Here is a 13,419-nt window from a genome sequence, read left to right on the forward strand (position 1 = left end):
AAACAGGAAATAATTAAATTAAACAAATAACTATTTACAATTATATTACATTATTAATATTATTATATTAATGTTTTATAAGGCACCTTATGTTTTGCTTCAAAATGTACTTTATAATAATAAATATAATAATACACAAATAAATCAATAAATAAACACAGTGTAGGTTTTGCGCGCTAGTGGATGTGACTTTTATTTTGACACCGGAAATCTTGTGTTTACGCGTCTACCCGTAATTACGCGTCTACGCGTCAGAACGTCTGTACACGAAATAACGCGTGTAGACGCAATTACGTGTACACGCGTTATAACGTCTGTACATGTGACGTCTAAAGAAATTTTTAATAATCCGGCCTTCCATAGAAAGCCGGCGGGTTTATGTGCGCACACACTCAAAGCGCGCTCACAGAACGCGCCTCTCAGTCAGTGTGCGAATGCAGAATTCTCTTTCGCTTCTAATAGGTTCTGTTATTGCTACACACATGGTCGTATTGGAGACTATTCATGTAAATGATGTCGGTTTTGTCTTAAGTAAACCCGACCAGCTGGGAGATATACTGATGCGTCAAAATATTTGAAATGTGCGTCAGATCTTAAAGCGACAGCAGCGTAAACCTGCAGCAGCCGACCACGTCAAACAATAATCAAACAACAAAAGTAAAAGAGAAAATCACTCACTGTTCTTGATTGAATCACTTATTAACTGTAATAAGAATTATCTTTAATGCATACAGTAAAGATTTTGCAGTGTTTTATTTTAACATTTATTACTTCATGAAATGTCTGTAGTCTATTTCTGTAATAGCCTTTATATAGACCTACATAAAAAAAAAAAAAAAAAAAAAAAAAAAAAAACTTACAAAAAAACCTACAATTCTATTTTTAAAAAATATTATATTTAAAAAATATTATTTCATTTGTATTTTTGATTAATATATGTATTAATACTTTTGCTTGTAAGTAATACTTGGAGTGTTTACTTGCCTTGAGCTGGAGAATATTTTACTTACATTATAGTTGATTAGTTTTTTCTGTATTGAAATTATTATTTAAACATGGTGGCAGTTTCTTGCTTGAAAGAAAAATAATTTTGCAGCAACAGTTTTTATGGGTCCAAAACCATCTTGGGTGTGCATGATTTTTTAATAATTAAATGGCCCATCATCAATTATTTCTTACATAATGTAATTTATTGTAATTAATGTAACTATAAATGCATTCAAAAATAAAACAGGTGTGAGTTTGCTGTGACTTCTGGAAAGTATAGGTAGGGCTTTTTACACAGTGTGTACCATTGTAAAGACTAGGTTTATCCCTCACAGCCTCATTTTCATTCAAGAAAAAAAAAAAAAAGTCATATACAACCCAAAACACACACAGCCACAATCAGAAATAAAAGAGGTGCTGCAAGAGGTTACATGTTTTCTGCTCTTAAGGTCCCATTCACCAAGATACCTACTCCTTTACCCCCACCCTTGAATTTATACATTTACCACATCGATGAATAAAGTCAAGTCCCGCCCTATAATTTTTCACATTCTAAAACCTGTTTCACTCTAAAATATGTCACATTACATAGATCAGCCATAACTTCTGTTGCATGACTTTAAGTTTGCTAAGCAGAGCATGTACACTTATGAGATGTTGTGAAATCAAAAATCAAAATGGCAAGATCCACTAGAGGTTTGCTTTTCTTACATTTCAACTGACAAACAGGGGTGGCCAAACTCGGTCCTGGTCCTTGGTTTAGCTCCAACTTGCCTCAACACACCTGCCAGGGGGTTTCTAGTATGCCTAGTATAAGCTTGATTAGCTGGTTCAGGTGTGCTTAATTGGGTCTGGAGCTAAAGTCTGTAGGACACCCTCCAGGACCGAGTTTGGGCACCCCTGGGTTAAAACAATGTTAAGATACTGACAAACAGTAGTGTTTCCTTGGACTCGGACGGACTCGACTCGGACTCGGCCCTTTGGGACTCGGACTTGAGTCCGACTCGGCCCATTTTGGACTCGGACTCGTCTCGGACTCGATTGGTAAAAGACTCAGACTCGACTCGGACTCGAACCCAACACTATTAGGCAGTTTAGAAATCCTGAAAAATAGATATGGTCACCCTAATGTAGACAAATTGATTTTCTTATGTGACAACTCTCAGCAAATCTAAGTATTCAGATAATAGCTTGTCTAAAGATTAGCTTGGCAATGCTGGTCTCTTATTGGCACACACTGCTTAACCACAGCCGTAATTTTCTTTGTCATTAGTTCGTCATTACGTCAGAGATATGACCATATATGAGTCTCTGCTCAGAAGTAAAGAGGCATTTCTACATGCTTTTTTGTAATGCAGTCAGCATTGGTCCCCCTTGACCATTTTTCAGTCCTAAAATGTGATAAAAACCAATGTAAATCATCTTGGATGATGCTAAAATGTCTGTATAAGCACTCTTGCTCACAGCAGATTGTGGTTTGTGGTTCAAGGTCTTTTCCATTAACATGTTTTTCTGCATGTATACTCAACCAGTGGCTGACATTTGTGATTTTATATTTACTTTCACAGACTCGCATTGCTAATGCTACTGGACAGAGGAGAAAAGCAGCAAGAAACTCTCAAATTGCACTCATCCTGAACCATGTCGCCGTTGTGGTGGGCCTCCCCCTGCTTGTGTTTTTAATCTTCCAGTTTGTAACTTCCAGACTAAATCATTGAAAAATCTATATTATTGTTAGATTTTTTTGTTCTGTTTGCAAATTTTCATCATTGCATAAAACATTTTGTGCTAGTAAAATGCTATTATTCAGGCTAAATTACAATAATTAGCATTAAAGTTGACTAATTAAATATATTATGAAATTTTATGTTGTATTAAGTAAAGGCTAAATAAATGCTAATTTTCTAATTTTCAAAGATTTATGTTTGACCATAGATTTTGTGAATAATAAAAAAGTTTAAAGTTCACTTTTACATGTTGTTTGAACATTAATGTGTGTTGGCAGTGTATGTACAAATCCACGCTATAATGATAAAAATCCATGCAGTGGTTTTTAATTAATCTGTAAAAAGTAATATTCCCTTTTTTAAATCGAGCCATTCTCAGATGCCTGTTGTTGTGGCATCACACCCACAGAGGCCGCTCCTACGATAGTTGATTGACATGAACGTCTTACCTAAGATCAGTTGTAACAGTCCGACTTCCACGTTTTGATGCCAGAGCAGGGATGTTAGACAAGAATTGAGCGATTGAGGTGTTGTGTTGCTGAATGTAATAATGAACGTAGTGGTCGTCATTTACTCCCGACATCTGAGCTGCTGAAGATGCAGTGGATTACGTTTGTTTATGAAGGGAATGCGCCTCCCAATCTACATATATCCGTCTGTGTTCCCGCAAATCATACGTGATCCAGCTACACTTACAGCAGAAGTGCGTATAAGGGTTTTTTATGAATCTTTGCGTTCGCCTTTCCTAATAACGTGCTGGTTAGCAAGTTTAGCAGCTAAATGAGGCTAAAGTAAACAGGCTTGTCACTCCACAGCGAGAATAGAGGGGCGGGGCAATCAGAGCTCATTTGCATTTAAAGCAGCCTTGACCAGAATGGGATGATTTTTGCAGAGCTGATTTTGGCAAGGTAAAAAGGGTGTTGTTTTATACTATTTTATACCATTGAGAATTTTTAACCAAAGTATATTATAGACTTTTCATTAAGACCCTAAAGAATCATTTCAACTTGTAGAAAATGGGCATCCGATGACCCCTTTAAAGAGAAACAGACTTTGTTTTTGACCTTTACAAAGCGCTGGAACAAACAAACTGTGCATTTTGGCCAGAGGAGAACTGGCCCCCCAACTGAGCCTGGTTTCTCCCAAGGTTTTTTTCTCCATTTGTCACCGATGGAGTTTTGGTTCCTTGCCGCTGTCGCCTCTGGCTTGCTTAGTTGGGGACACTTTCTCTTAACACAATATTGCATTTTATTTTATTGTTTTTGATTAACTACCTTTACCTGAAAAGTGAGTGTTTAATGTTGCCTTTGGCATTGTTGATGTACTGTTTCCTATTTAATACTGTACAGCCGCCTTGTCACAATTCTGTATTGTTAAAGGCGGTATATAAATAAAGGTGACTTGACTTGACTTGACATTAATAGAATGGAGAATGAGAGTTATTCAGAATAATAAGTGTACACTCAGGCCATCCTTGGATAGGTTGAACCTGGAGGGTTTTTGAGGAAATCAAGGGTCAGAAATTATTCGATTGTTAACTTTGGCAATGATGCTGCTTTCACATGGTTTGTGGAGCATCCCACTTCTCTTTTTGGAAGTGCAAGCCCAGATTGAGAATAGCTTTAACCACAGTGTAATATTTCTACCTTTAGTAACTGTATGGCAATAGTGGTGGTGCTGTGTGGATTGAAATGCTAGAGTTCAGTTTATAGAGCCATTAAAACCAGAGTCTTTGTTCACATATAATGGCATTTGTGTTGTGTGTCAAATTCAGATGGATTCATAACAAATAATCAATAAGTGTCCAAAAAGCCACAATGACTTGTCAAGCAAGACTTTCATCTTTATTAACCAGATAAATTCTGCAGAGTGCCCCCTGCAGTTCTATTTGTACTGTGCAGCTGTGAGCTGAATCTGTCATGCCTGCTGTTACTTCCTGAAACATCGTCGCTCCACCTGCTGTGCAGTACACCACCCGTTCAACTCCTATAAATCTCCACGTGATTGTAAGAAGCCAAAGTCTGTGACCGGAAAAACTTGTTTCTTCTTAGCCAGAGTCAACAAAGGCGTGCCATCTCTGTAAAGCACTAAGAAGAAAAGACAGTACAAGTTTACAGTACCAAACAGAACAATGGAGCCCCAAGAAGGCTGGAATACATCAGAGAAAGCCAAACTGTTGCAGCCTGGGCCGCCACCATACCAGGACCATCTTAGCCACCCTCCTCCAGGGAACTTCCCGAGCACTTCTGGCTATCAAGCCCAACAATATGGAGCTTCAGCGCCATACGGCCAAGGACCGTATCCAGGACATCCTGCGGTCACCGTGCAGCCTGCAGTTTACGTGACTGCCGTTCCACTGATGTATCCACTGCCAGATTATCTGGGCTACTCCATTTTTACCATGCTGTGCTGCTGCTTACCTCTGGGCATCGCTGCACTGGTTTTCTCTCTGAGTGTAAGCATTTGCTTATTCCTTAACCCATTTTAAACTGTTTATTTGTGTCATATAATGTCTAATCATTAAATGCAATATTTCACTAGTTTAATCTTTTTCAATTAAATCCTAATTGTTTTTGTTTTGTAAATGTTTACAGAGCAAAACAAAGTTCAACCTAAAACAATAATATCATCATTATTTATTCAAACTCAACCTTCAAAGGCTGAATGGACTTTGTTGACTTATAATGGCGAGATCATAGTTGACAGTTCACAATAACACGTTTTATTGTTTAAATATGTTTGAAACAAAAGAATGTAAAGCATAAGAGTTCTGATCATATGATTGAAATGACGAAAACGAAAGCTCACTCATGTGACTTCCTCATAACTAACATGTTTCTAAATTTATATTGTTTACTAAGCGGATGCTTGTCTCTATTTTATCAAACATGTTTTGTTTCCGTAAATGGTGTGATGTTTTGTTGAGAAAGAGGTGTGGCAGTACAGAGCGTCCCAATTTCACCACCACTTTGTGCACATCTGTATCTTTCTTTATGTGAAATTACTGAAGGACATTTTTGTTGTTCTGCAATATTCTATAGTTTCCTAAAAGAGTATTAAAGACACCAAATGAGTTTGATGGCCTAGAAAAAGGAAATGCAATAGGTGATGGTTCAGATAAAGGAAATGAAACCTTTTCAGTATGTAACATGTACATGCAAATCTAACTTTGGCTTTTGCCCTGTGTTTTTATTACTGCATAAGAGGTCACATGGCAACATAAAAGCTGGTGTAACATTTTGAAATAGCACCTCTGGCTTATGTTGAAACATTGATTGACTCATGAAGAACCATGTGAAAAGCTGTACTATGACTTTGTAAACACTACAAAGCACACTTGCTGAAAAACAGAAGTGGTATACCTGACATTATGTTTCATATTTATGTTCACAGACTCGAAATGCCAACATGTCTGGACAACAACAGCTGGCAGAGACAAACTCCAAAATGGCACTCAATCTTAACCATACTGCTCTTGGAATTGGCATCGTCATCATGGTGTTGTATATCACTCTCATCGTTGTCAACTCTAAACACCAACCACATCCATAACTGTTCGAGACATAACAATTGGACACCAGGAATGGGATAGAGGGCTTTCCTAAAATAACACTGTATAATGACATAAGAATAATTTTAAACAAATTTGCATTTTCTTTGAGTGATTCAGCCTGTTTAATCTCTCTGGCTCATTTCTAGTGTAAATTAATGTTACTAAAACATGCTTTAAAGTTGATTCTTATGTTTCAAAACTATGCACACTGTGACTGTCACTGTAGAAGTATTGATGTTTGTTTTTCTTCCTGTCTTTTGAATGTGTATTTAATTAAAACTTTCAGTGACCAATGACACATCCTCTTTTTCTTTTTTATAACCATTTATGTTCTCGCCCGAGCTCTCTCCATTCCTATTCCAGCAAATCACTCTTATAAGCCAGTTCTTATGAGTGAATCAAAAATAAACACTGAATTTTTCATGTACTACTCAAGATGAACCAAGGCCTGTTACTTGGCTCTTTGGATACCTATAAACGCAACTTTAACCTAGGTCACTTACAATACGTGGGCATGGCCAAGCCAGAGCCTTTAAATGATCGTTATTTGGGAGATAAATAATATGCCCTTTATTCAGATTTCCTAACAAATGACTCTTATGAGACAACTGTTGTCCTATTGCCAAATGAATGACTCTTATGTGCTGGTTCTTCTTAGTAAATCAAAACTTTAATGAATCAGTTGGAGCTGTTACGAAATTGACTCCAGTTGAACCAAAAGTTATCACTTTCATCATCACTGAATGCAGTGCTTGAAGTAGAAAAAAATGTGTACCCTTGTTTATGACCCTTCAGGAAGCTTGCTCACTTCTTCTTCCTTGACGCATTGCGGTGTAATTTGAGAACAGAGACAAATCCACTAGAAGGCAAGCTTGCAACCTTTAGCCCAAAAAAAATGGCACAGGGAAGGAGACCAGAGGACGTTTATTTTAAATGTATATCAAAGGAAGAGAGGCTTTACGACACTGAATAAACAGCTTTTAAAGGAAACAGTTTGTCATTTAATGAATCAACAGCCTATCAGCTAATCTTCAACGTGTTTAACACTAAACAATACTTTTGGATTAAACCATTTTTTTGAGTTTACACAGAAAGAAATAATTTTTTTAAGAGAAGTCACTTTTTGCAACAGGTGGGATTCAGCTTACGGCAATTTCTTATTCATTCAGTATCCTTAAATGCCGATTAAGTGTTGCAAAACACTGACGGAAATTCAGTGACGTCAAGGCTGTAATAAGACTGGGTAGTAAGGCATACGTGATCCTAGTTGCCTGTTACATCGTAAAAAAAATTCTGTAAAATTTACAGCCAAAAAATGGCAGCTGTGGTAAAAAATACGGTAGCAACGTTTTAGGTTTTAACTTAAATTTACATTTAAATACCATAATTTCATTAACTGATGTAATGTTTACCAACAAATTGAAGTTCTGAAATGTGTTTTGTACCTTTGTAATACACTTGATAAACACCAAAAGGAGATGGTGATGAGAAAGTCATATGATGAACCAAAGCTCATTACAAGCAGCTTTTAAATACTAACATATATATAGAAGGTGCACAGTGTCATTTACACAAACACTAAATACCATCATGGTAACACAAATGAAATTGAAATAATGCAATAAACATTATTTAACAACATTAGATGTAACATACAACTCTAACGTACAAAACTGATAAGAAAGAACTAAGAATAAACATAGTTAATTCAACAACAACAACAAAAACATTACATTTGAAATGTAACACAGGGAAATTCATTTTACGATTATTCACTGTAAATTTTATGTTCTTTTTCACTTTGAAAAATGGTTTACCACCGTTAAATTACATCCAGTGTCCAATAGTTTTTCACTGTATATAGTAGGGGAATTTACCGTTAACCATTTAACCATTTTACTGTAGCATTTTTACAGTCTTTTAGCATTAAATTCACAGGCATTTTTTACTTTCTCCAATAGTAAGTAATCTACACCTTCTCATCTCCCAATAATAAGACAATCTCTGACTAAGATGCCCTTCAAGATGGTTGAGTTCGATTGGTTTCCGGATCTTGAGCACTTACCCCTAATGTAAGTGACTTTGGCTATGTTCACACTGTCAGTTTTTGGAATTGACAGCCGCGTTTACATACAGTACAGGTATGAGTCTCAAAATGTCCTGTTCACACAACAGCTTACAGAAGTGTCTCGAATATTGTTTGAATATGCAATGGGAGTCAAGCCTGTATTCCTTGCCAGTAACCATATCAAAAGTGACAAAAGTAATATCAAAGATGGCAATGTCCATAAAACTAAACGTTTTATCACTTTGTGGCATGACAAGAGTCTAACTGAGCCACAAGTTCATTCATCAAACCTTCATTAACCGACAGCAGCTTTTAAACCATTGAAAATTCTCAATGGTTGTGTAAAACAACACCCTTTTTACCTTGTCAAAATCAGCTCTGCAAAAATCATCTCACTCTGAGGGATTGTTCCTTTAAATGCAAACAAGCTTTGCTCTCCCCACACCTCTCTTCTCTCTGTGGAGTGACGAGCATGTTTACTTTAGCCGCATTTAGCCTCTAAACTTGCTAACTAGCACGATATTAGGAAAGGCGATTGCAAAGATTCATAAAAAACCCTTATACTCAATTCTGCTGTAAGTGAAGCTGGATCATGAATGATTTGCACGAACATAAACGGATATGTGTAGATCGGGACCCTTCATAAAAAAACGTAATCCACTGCATCTTCAGCAGCTCAGATGTCGGGAGTGACGACCACTATGTTCATTATTACATCCAGCAACACAACACCTCAATCAATCAATCAGAGATAGTCTTGTCTAATTTACATCCCTGCATTGAAACGATGGAGGTCTGACCGTTATAGCTGATCTGAGGTAAAGACGTTCATGTCAATCAACTATCGTGGGAGCGGCCTCTGTGGGTGTGACGCCACAATGACAGGCATCTGAGAATGGCTTGATTTGAAAAAGGGGATATTATTTTTACAGATTAATTAAAAACCACTGCATGGATTTTTAGCATTATAGGGTAGATTTGTACATACACTGCCAACACACATTAATGTTCAAACAACATGAAAAAGTGAACTTTGCATCCAGAGAGCCCTTTAATATGTGACAGTCTGTGACATATGTGACAGGTAACAGTCTGAAGCTGTAAAAACACTTTGATGGAGCTCCTGTTGGCCAATGAGAATTTCTGGCTATGTTTATACTAGTGCGTTTTCGCTTAAAAACACTTAACTTTTACTACAGTTATGCATGTGTTTTATAATCCAGCATTTTTGACCCTTGAAAATGGAGATTTGCAAAAACGCTGCAGACCCTGTTTTAGTTCATAGTTAACATCATGCTCATGTAACATGCGTTTTTCGGTTGTGTAGTTTGCGCGGAGATCATTTCTAAAAAATGCAACTGTAGGCAAGGATCGTTCTCATTTTAAAACAACGTTTTAAAGAAGTAGAATCCAAAGACATAGGGGTGAGTATCATCAGCATAACAGTGAAAGCTAGCACCATGTTTCCTGATGATATCTCCCAGGGTTATGTAAACATGTTATATTATGCATGTTATAACATGTAAAGGGTAAAATGTAATGATCCTAGTACTGAGCCTTTAGGTACTCCATTCTGAACTTGTTCCTCAGGGGATTTACAGCATTGCGCAGTGTCTGACATGGCACTGTGGCTTTGATGACTTCCTCAAAAACAATATTCTTCCCAATAGTAATGGACCATTTAAACAGTTTCTGTTCCCATAAAAATAATGAGAACATTTTCTTAGTTAGAAAGAGAATTGCTCTACAGAGTATGGGGGCAGGTGCCCAAGCGAATTATTTCTCTAAAAAAAATAAATAAATAAATATTTATACATATATACAGTGGGTACGGAAAGTATTCAGACCCCCTTAAATTTTTCACTCTTTGTTATATTGCAGCCATTTGCTAAAATCATTTAAGTTCATTTTTTTCCTCATTAATGTACACACAGCACCCCATATTGACAGAAAAACACAGAATTATTGATATTTTTGCAGATTTATTAAAAAAGAAAAACGTCTCGGTTACGTATGGTAACCCTCGTTCCCTGATGGAGGGAACGGAGACGTTGTGTCGAGTAGTTTACGACACTAGGGGTCGCTTTTGGAAGCCCAAACACCTCTGATAGTTTGAGAAAAGGCCAATGAAATTGGGTGTGCAGAATTTGCATAGCTGGCCACGCCCCGGGCATCCGGGTATAAATAGGGCAGCGCATGCTCTGCTCACTCATTCTGTTCTGAGGAGTCGAAGCGTCTCAACTCACTCAGAGGCGGTCCCGAGTTGTGGCATGGAGGACACAACGTCTCCGTTCCCTCCATCAGGGAATGAGGGTTACCATACGTAACCGAGACGTTCCCTATCTGTCGTACACTCCGAGTTGTGTCGAGTAGTGTACGACACTAGGGGTCCCTATATAAACACGCCACAAGTCTGACCGCGTCACGAGTGATCGGGCGCAGATAGTAACAAGCCAAAGTGTTAACATAAATGCAGCTCACCTCTTTGTGACATTCCAATGTCCAAGAACTGACCTGTCACAGGCAGGGTTACCTGCAGCCGGGCCTTATCTCAGTGGAGCGGCTGAGTGTCTTGAGAACGTTGGGAAAGTGCCTGTTTCCCGCAGGAAAGAAGGCACTACGGAGATCACAACCTGCCCAGAGGGGGGGGTATAAAGTGAAAATCATTAGATATGGGACCTGAAGTGGGTCTCACACTAGGGGGAGACTACCAAATTCAGATCTTAGAGACAAACCTGTCTTCAGGGGAAACACCGCACCATACAGAGTTATAGGTGGAATTACACACATGGGGCCACATAAGGAGCCACTACATATGGGGCACAAATCCAACCAAGAGTTAGTAAAGTAACAATACCTTGTGTTAGGTTTTTGCAGTGAGTTCCTCCGCCAAACTCTGCCACGTCCAGAAGTGCCAAGTGATGGAGAAGGTGTCCAGGGTTCACGTCAGGAAACCTACTGAAACTTAGAAGCGTAATCACCATTAGGGGAAGCGCTTAAGCAAGCTCTACACCCAACCAGAATGCTGAGCCAAGAGCTTGCGTTTAAGACTCTAGCCGACACTGGTTCCATGCGCAAATTGGCAAGTGTATTAGGTGTACTCCAAAAACAGCCGGACCATCTAAGGGTGGAGCCTCCACTCACCTCAGAGCGAACCTGTCGCCTGGAAAGTGAGTGGCGCACAGAAGCCTGAGTCTGTGCTGGCTCTAGGGCAAGAGATGGCGGGTGAGTTGTGATATGCGAAAGTAGCATACACCATCCTGGTGGTCAGTGTATGCCACAGTCGCTGTGTTGTCAGCGCCGACCAACACACGCTTGCCCTAACAGAGACCGAAACCCCTTCAGGGCCCAAAGCATTGTCAACAACTCCAGGCAATTGAATGCCCAAGCAGCCGAGGGCTTCCAAACCCCGAGGCTGCATACCCGTTGCACATGGCACCCCAGCTTGACTTGGAAGCAACTGTTGAGACACAGTGCGTCTGGACACTTGTGCCAGGGGCAAGCTTGCCTGCAGAACTAATGTGTCCCCAAGGGCTGAAGGTTTGCAACACAAAGTGTGATGTACATACGATGTGAGCCTGGTGCCACGCCTATCTCGGGACTCGGTATGAAGTCAGTGCTACAGCGGTTCCACATGCATCAGGTCCAGCAGCGTGACCGCAGCTGAAGATGCCACATGTCCCAGAGCCCTGGTACATGAAGGGGGCTGCTGTGCTGAACCAGAGTGAACTCCTGCACTACAGCACTGACTATGCACAGTCCTAGGCAAGAACCGTGACCGAGTCCATACAGAGAAAAGAGCAACCCCGTACTGAGGAGAGTTTACTCTTTTCAGAAATGACCTGAAGTCCCAAACAAGCCAGGTGGTTGTGAACCACATCCCTGAGAGTGCAAACCGAACCTCGTGAGTGTGCTAGGACAGCCAGTCACAGAGATAACTGAGAATGCATATGCCCACTACCCCAGAGGGCGAGGGTAGCCTCCGTGACCTTCGTGAAGGTGCGGGGCGGTAGGGATAGGCCGCAGGAGGAACCTGGTACTGATGAGCCTGACCTCGAAGACAGAGTCTTGGAAGGGTCAAGACATGACAGTACGCGTCCTTCAGGTCCAACGCCACCAACCAATCTTAAGCCCTGACACACAAGGGATGTGTGTTTAAGGGCTAACATTTGAACGGGAGCTTGAAAAAGGGCCCGATTCAAAGACCTCAGTTTTAAGATTGGTATGAGTCGACCACTCACCCTGGTACGATGAAGTAGGGGCTGGAATGGGGGTGTCGTGGCTGAATAGAGCAAAGAGTGCCATGCTTGGAGATAAAGCCCCAAGAACACGGTGTGTCTTTGCCAACATGCAGAGAACCAGGTAAGTGCCCAACATGCCCTGGTCTGCAGATTCAGCATCTAGCCGTCATATGGAGAGCTATTTGCTGCAAGATAACTGAGGGGGGGGCCTAATACTGACCAGGCAGTGACTGTCTGCGGGTAAGACAGACAGTCAGAAATGGGTTTGTGCCGAATCCATCTCTCATCCCCGGGTCGAGAGTGGATCTGGGTGGGTCAGTTAGTCCGCCTCCTCTGGGTTGCTCGTCTGAGGAAAAAACTAGAAGCCTAACGAGGGTTCTTGAAAGCCTACTGACAAGCTGGTGTTGTCACCTTCCCGTAAGAACTTTGACCGTTGGGTCGGTCTGGCTGGAGGCCTGGCTGTTGCGGGGCCTCAGGAGTCCTATAGGGGGCCGTCCGTGGCGATGAACAGACAGGAGTAGTCGGGGGTACAGGGCCAGAGCCCGACCCACGGCTGAGGCTGGTGATGGCCTCTGTCTGCTCTTTTTCCCACCGTGAAGAACTTGCGTGCAAATTCTAACACAGTGTCGCCAGAAGGACCAACCTGGGAAATGGGGGGTAAGAAGCGGACTTCAAATTTCCCTCATTTCTGACAGGTGAAGCCACAGGTGGCGCTCCTGGACCAACAAAGTGGACATCGCCCTTCCCAGAGCGTGCGCCACGACTTCATAGCTCAGAGAGCGTAATGCCACGGCCTGAACGCCCAGAGGATGGCTGTGGCATGTACGGCGGACGCAGCTTGTC

General features: G+C 40.5%; 1 protein-coding gene across 1 annotated transcript; it reads left to right on the forward strand.

Moving 5' to 3' along the window:
• The first annotated feature begins 4,663 nt into the window (after positions 1 to 4,663).
• LOC127178399 (synapse differentiation-inducing gene protein 1-like) lies at positions 4,664 to 6,563 on the forward strand. Its single transcript, XM_051131257.1, has 2 exons — positions 4,664 to 5,169; positions 6,108 to 6,563. Exons 1-2 carry the CDS (start codon positions 4,846 to 4,848, stop codon positions 6,264 to 6,266), a joined length of 483 nt encoding a protein of 160 aa, XP_050987214.1. The 5' UTR covers positions 4,664 to 4,845; the 3' UTR covers positions 6,267 to 6,563.
• Positions 6,564 to 13,419: the final 6,856 nt, after the last annotated feature.

Source organism: Labeo rohita, chromosome 16 (assembly GCF_022985175.1).
Source record: "Labeo rohita strain BAU-BD-2019 chromosome 16, IGBB_LRoh.1.0, whole genome shotgun sequence".
Taxonomy (NCBI): domain Eukaryota; kingdom Metazoa; phylum Chordata; class Actinopteri; order Cypriniformes; family Cyprinidae; genus Labeo; species Labeo rohita.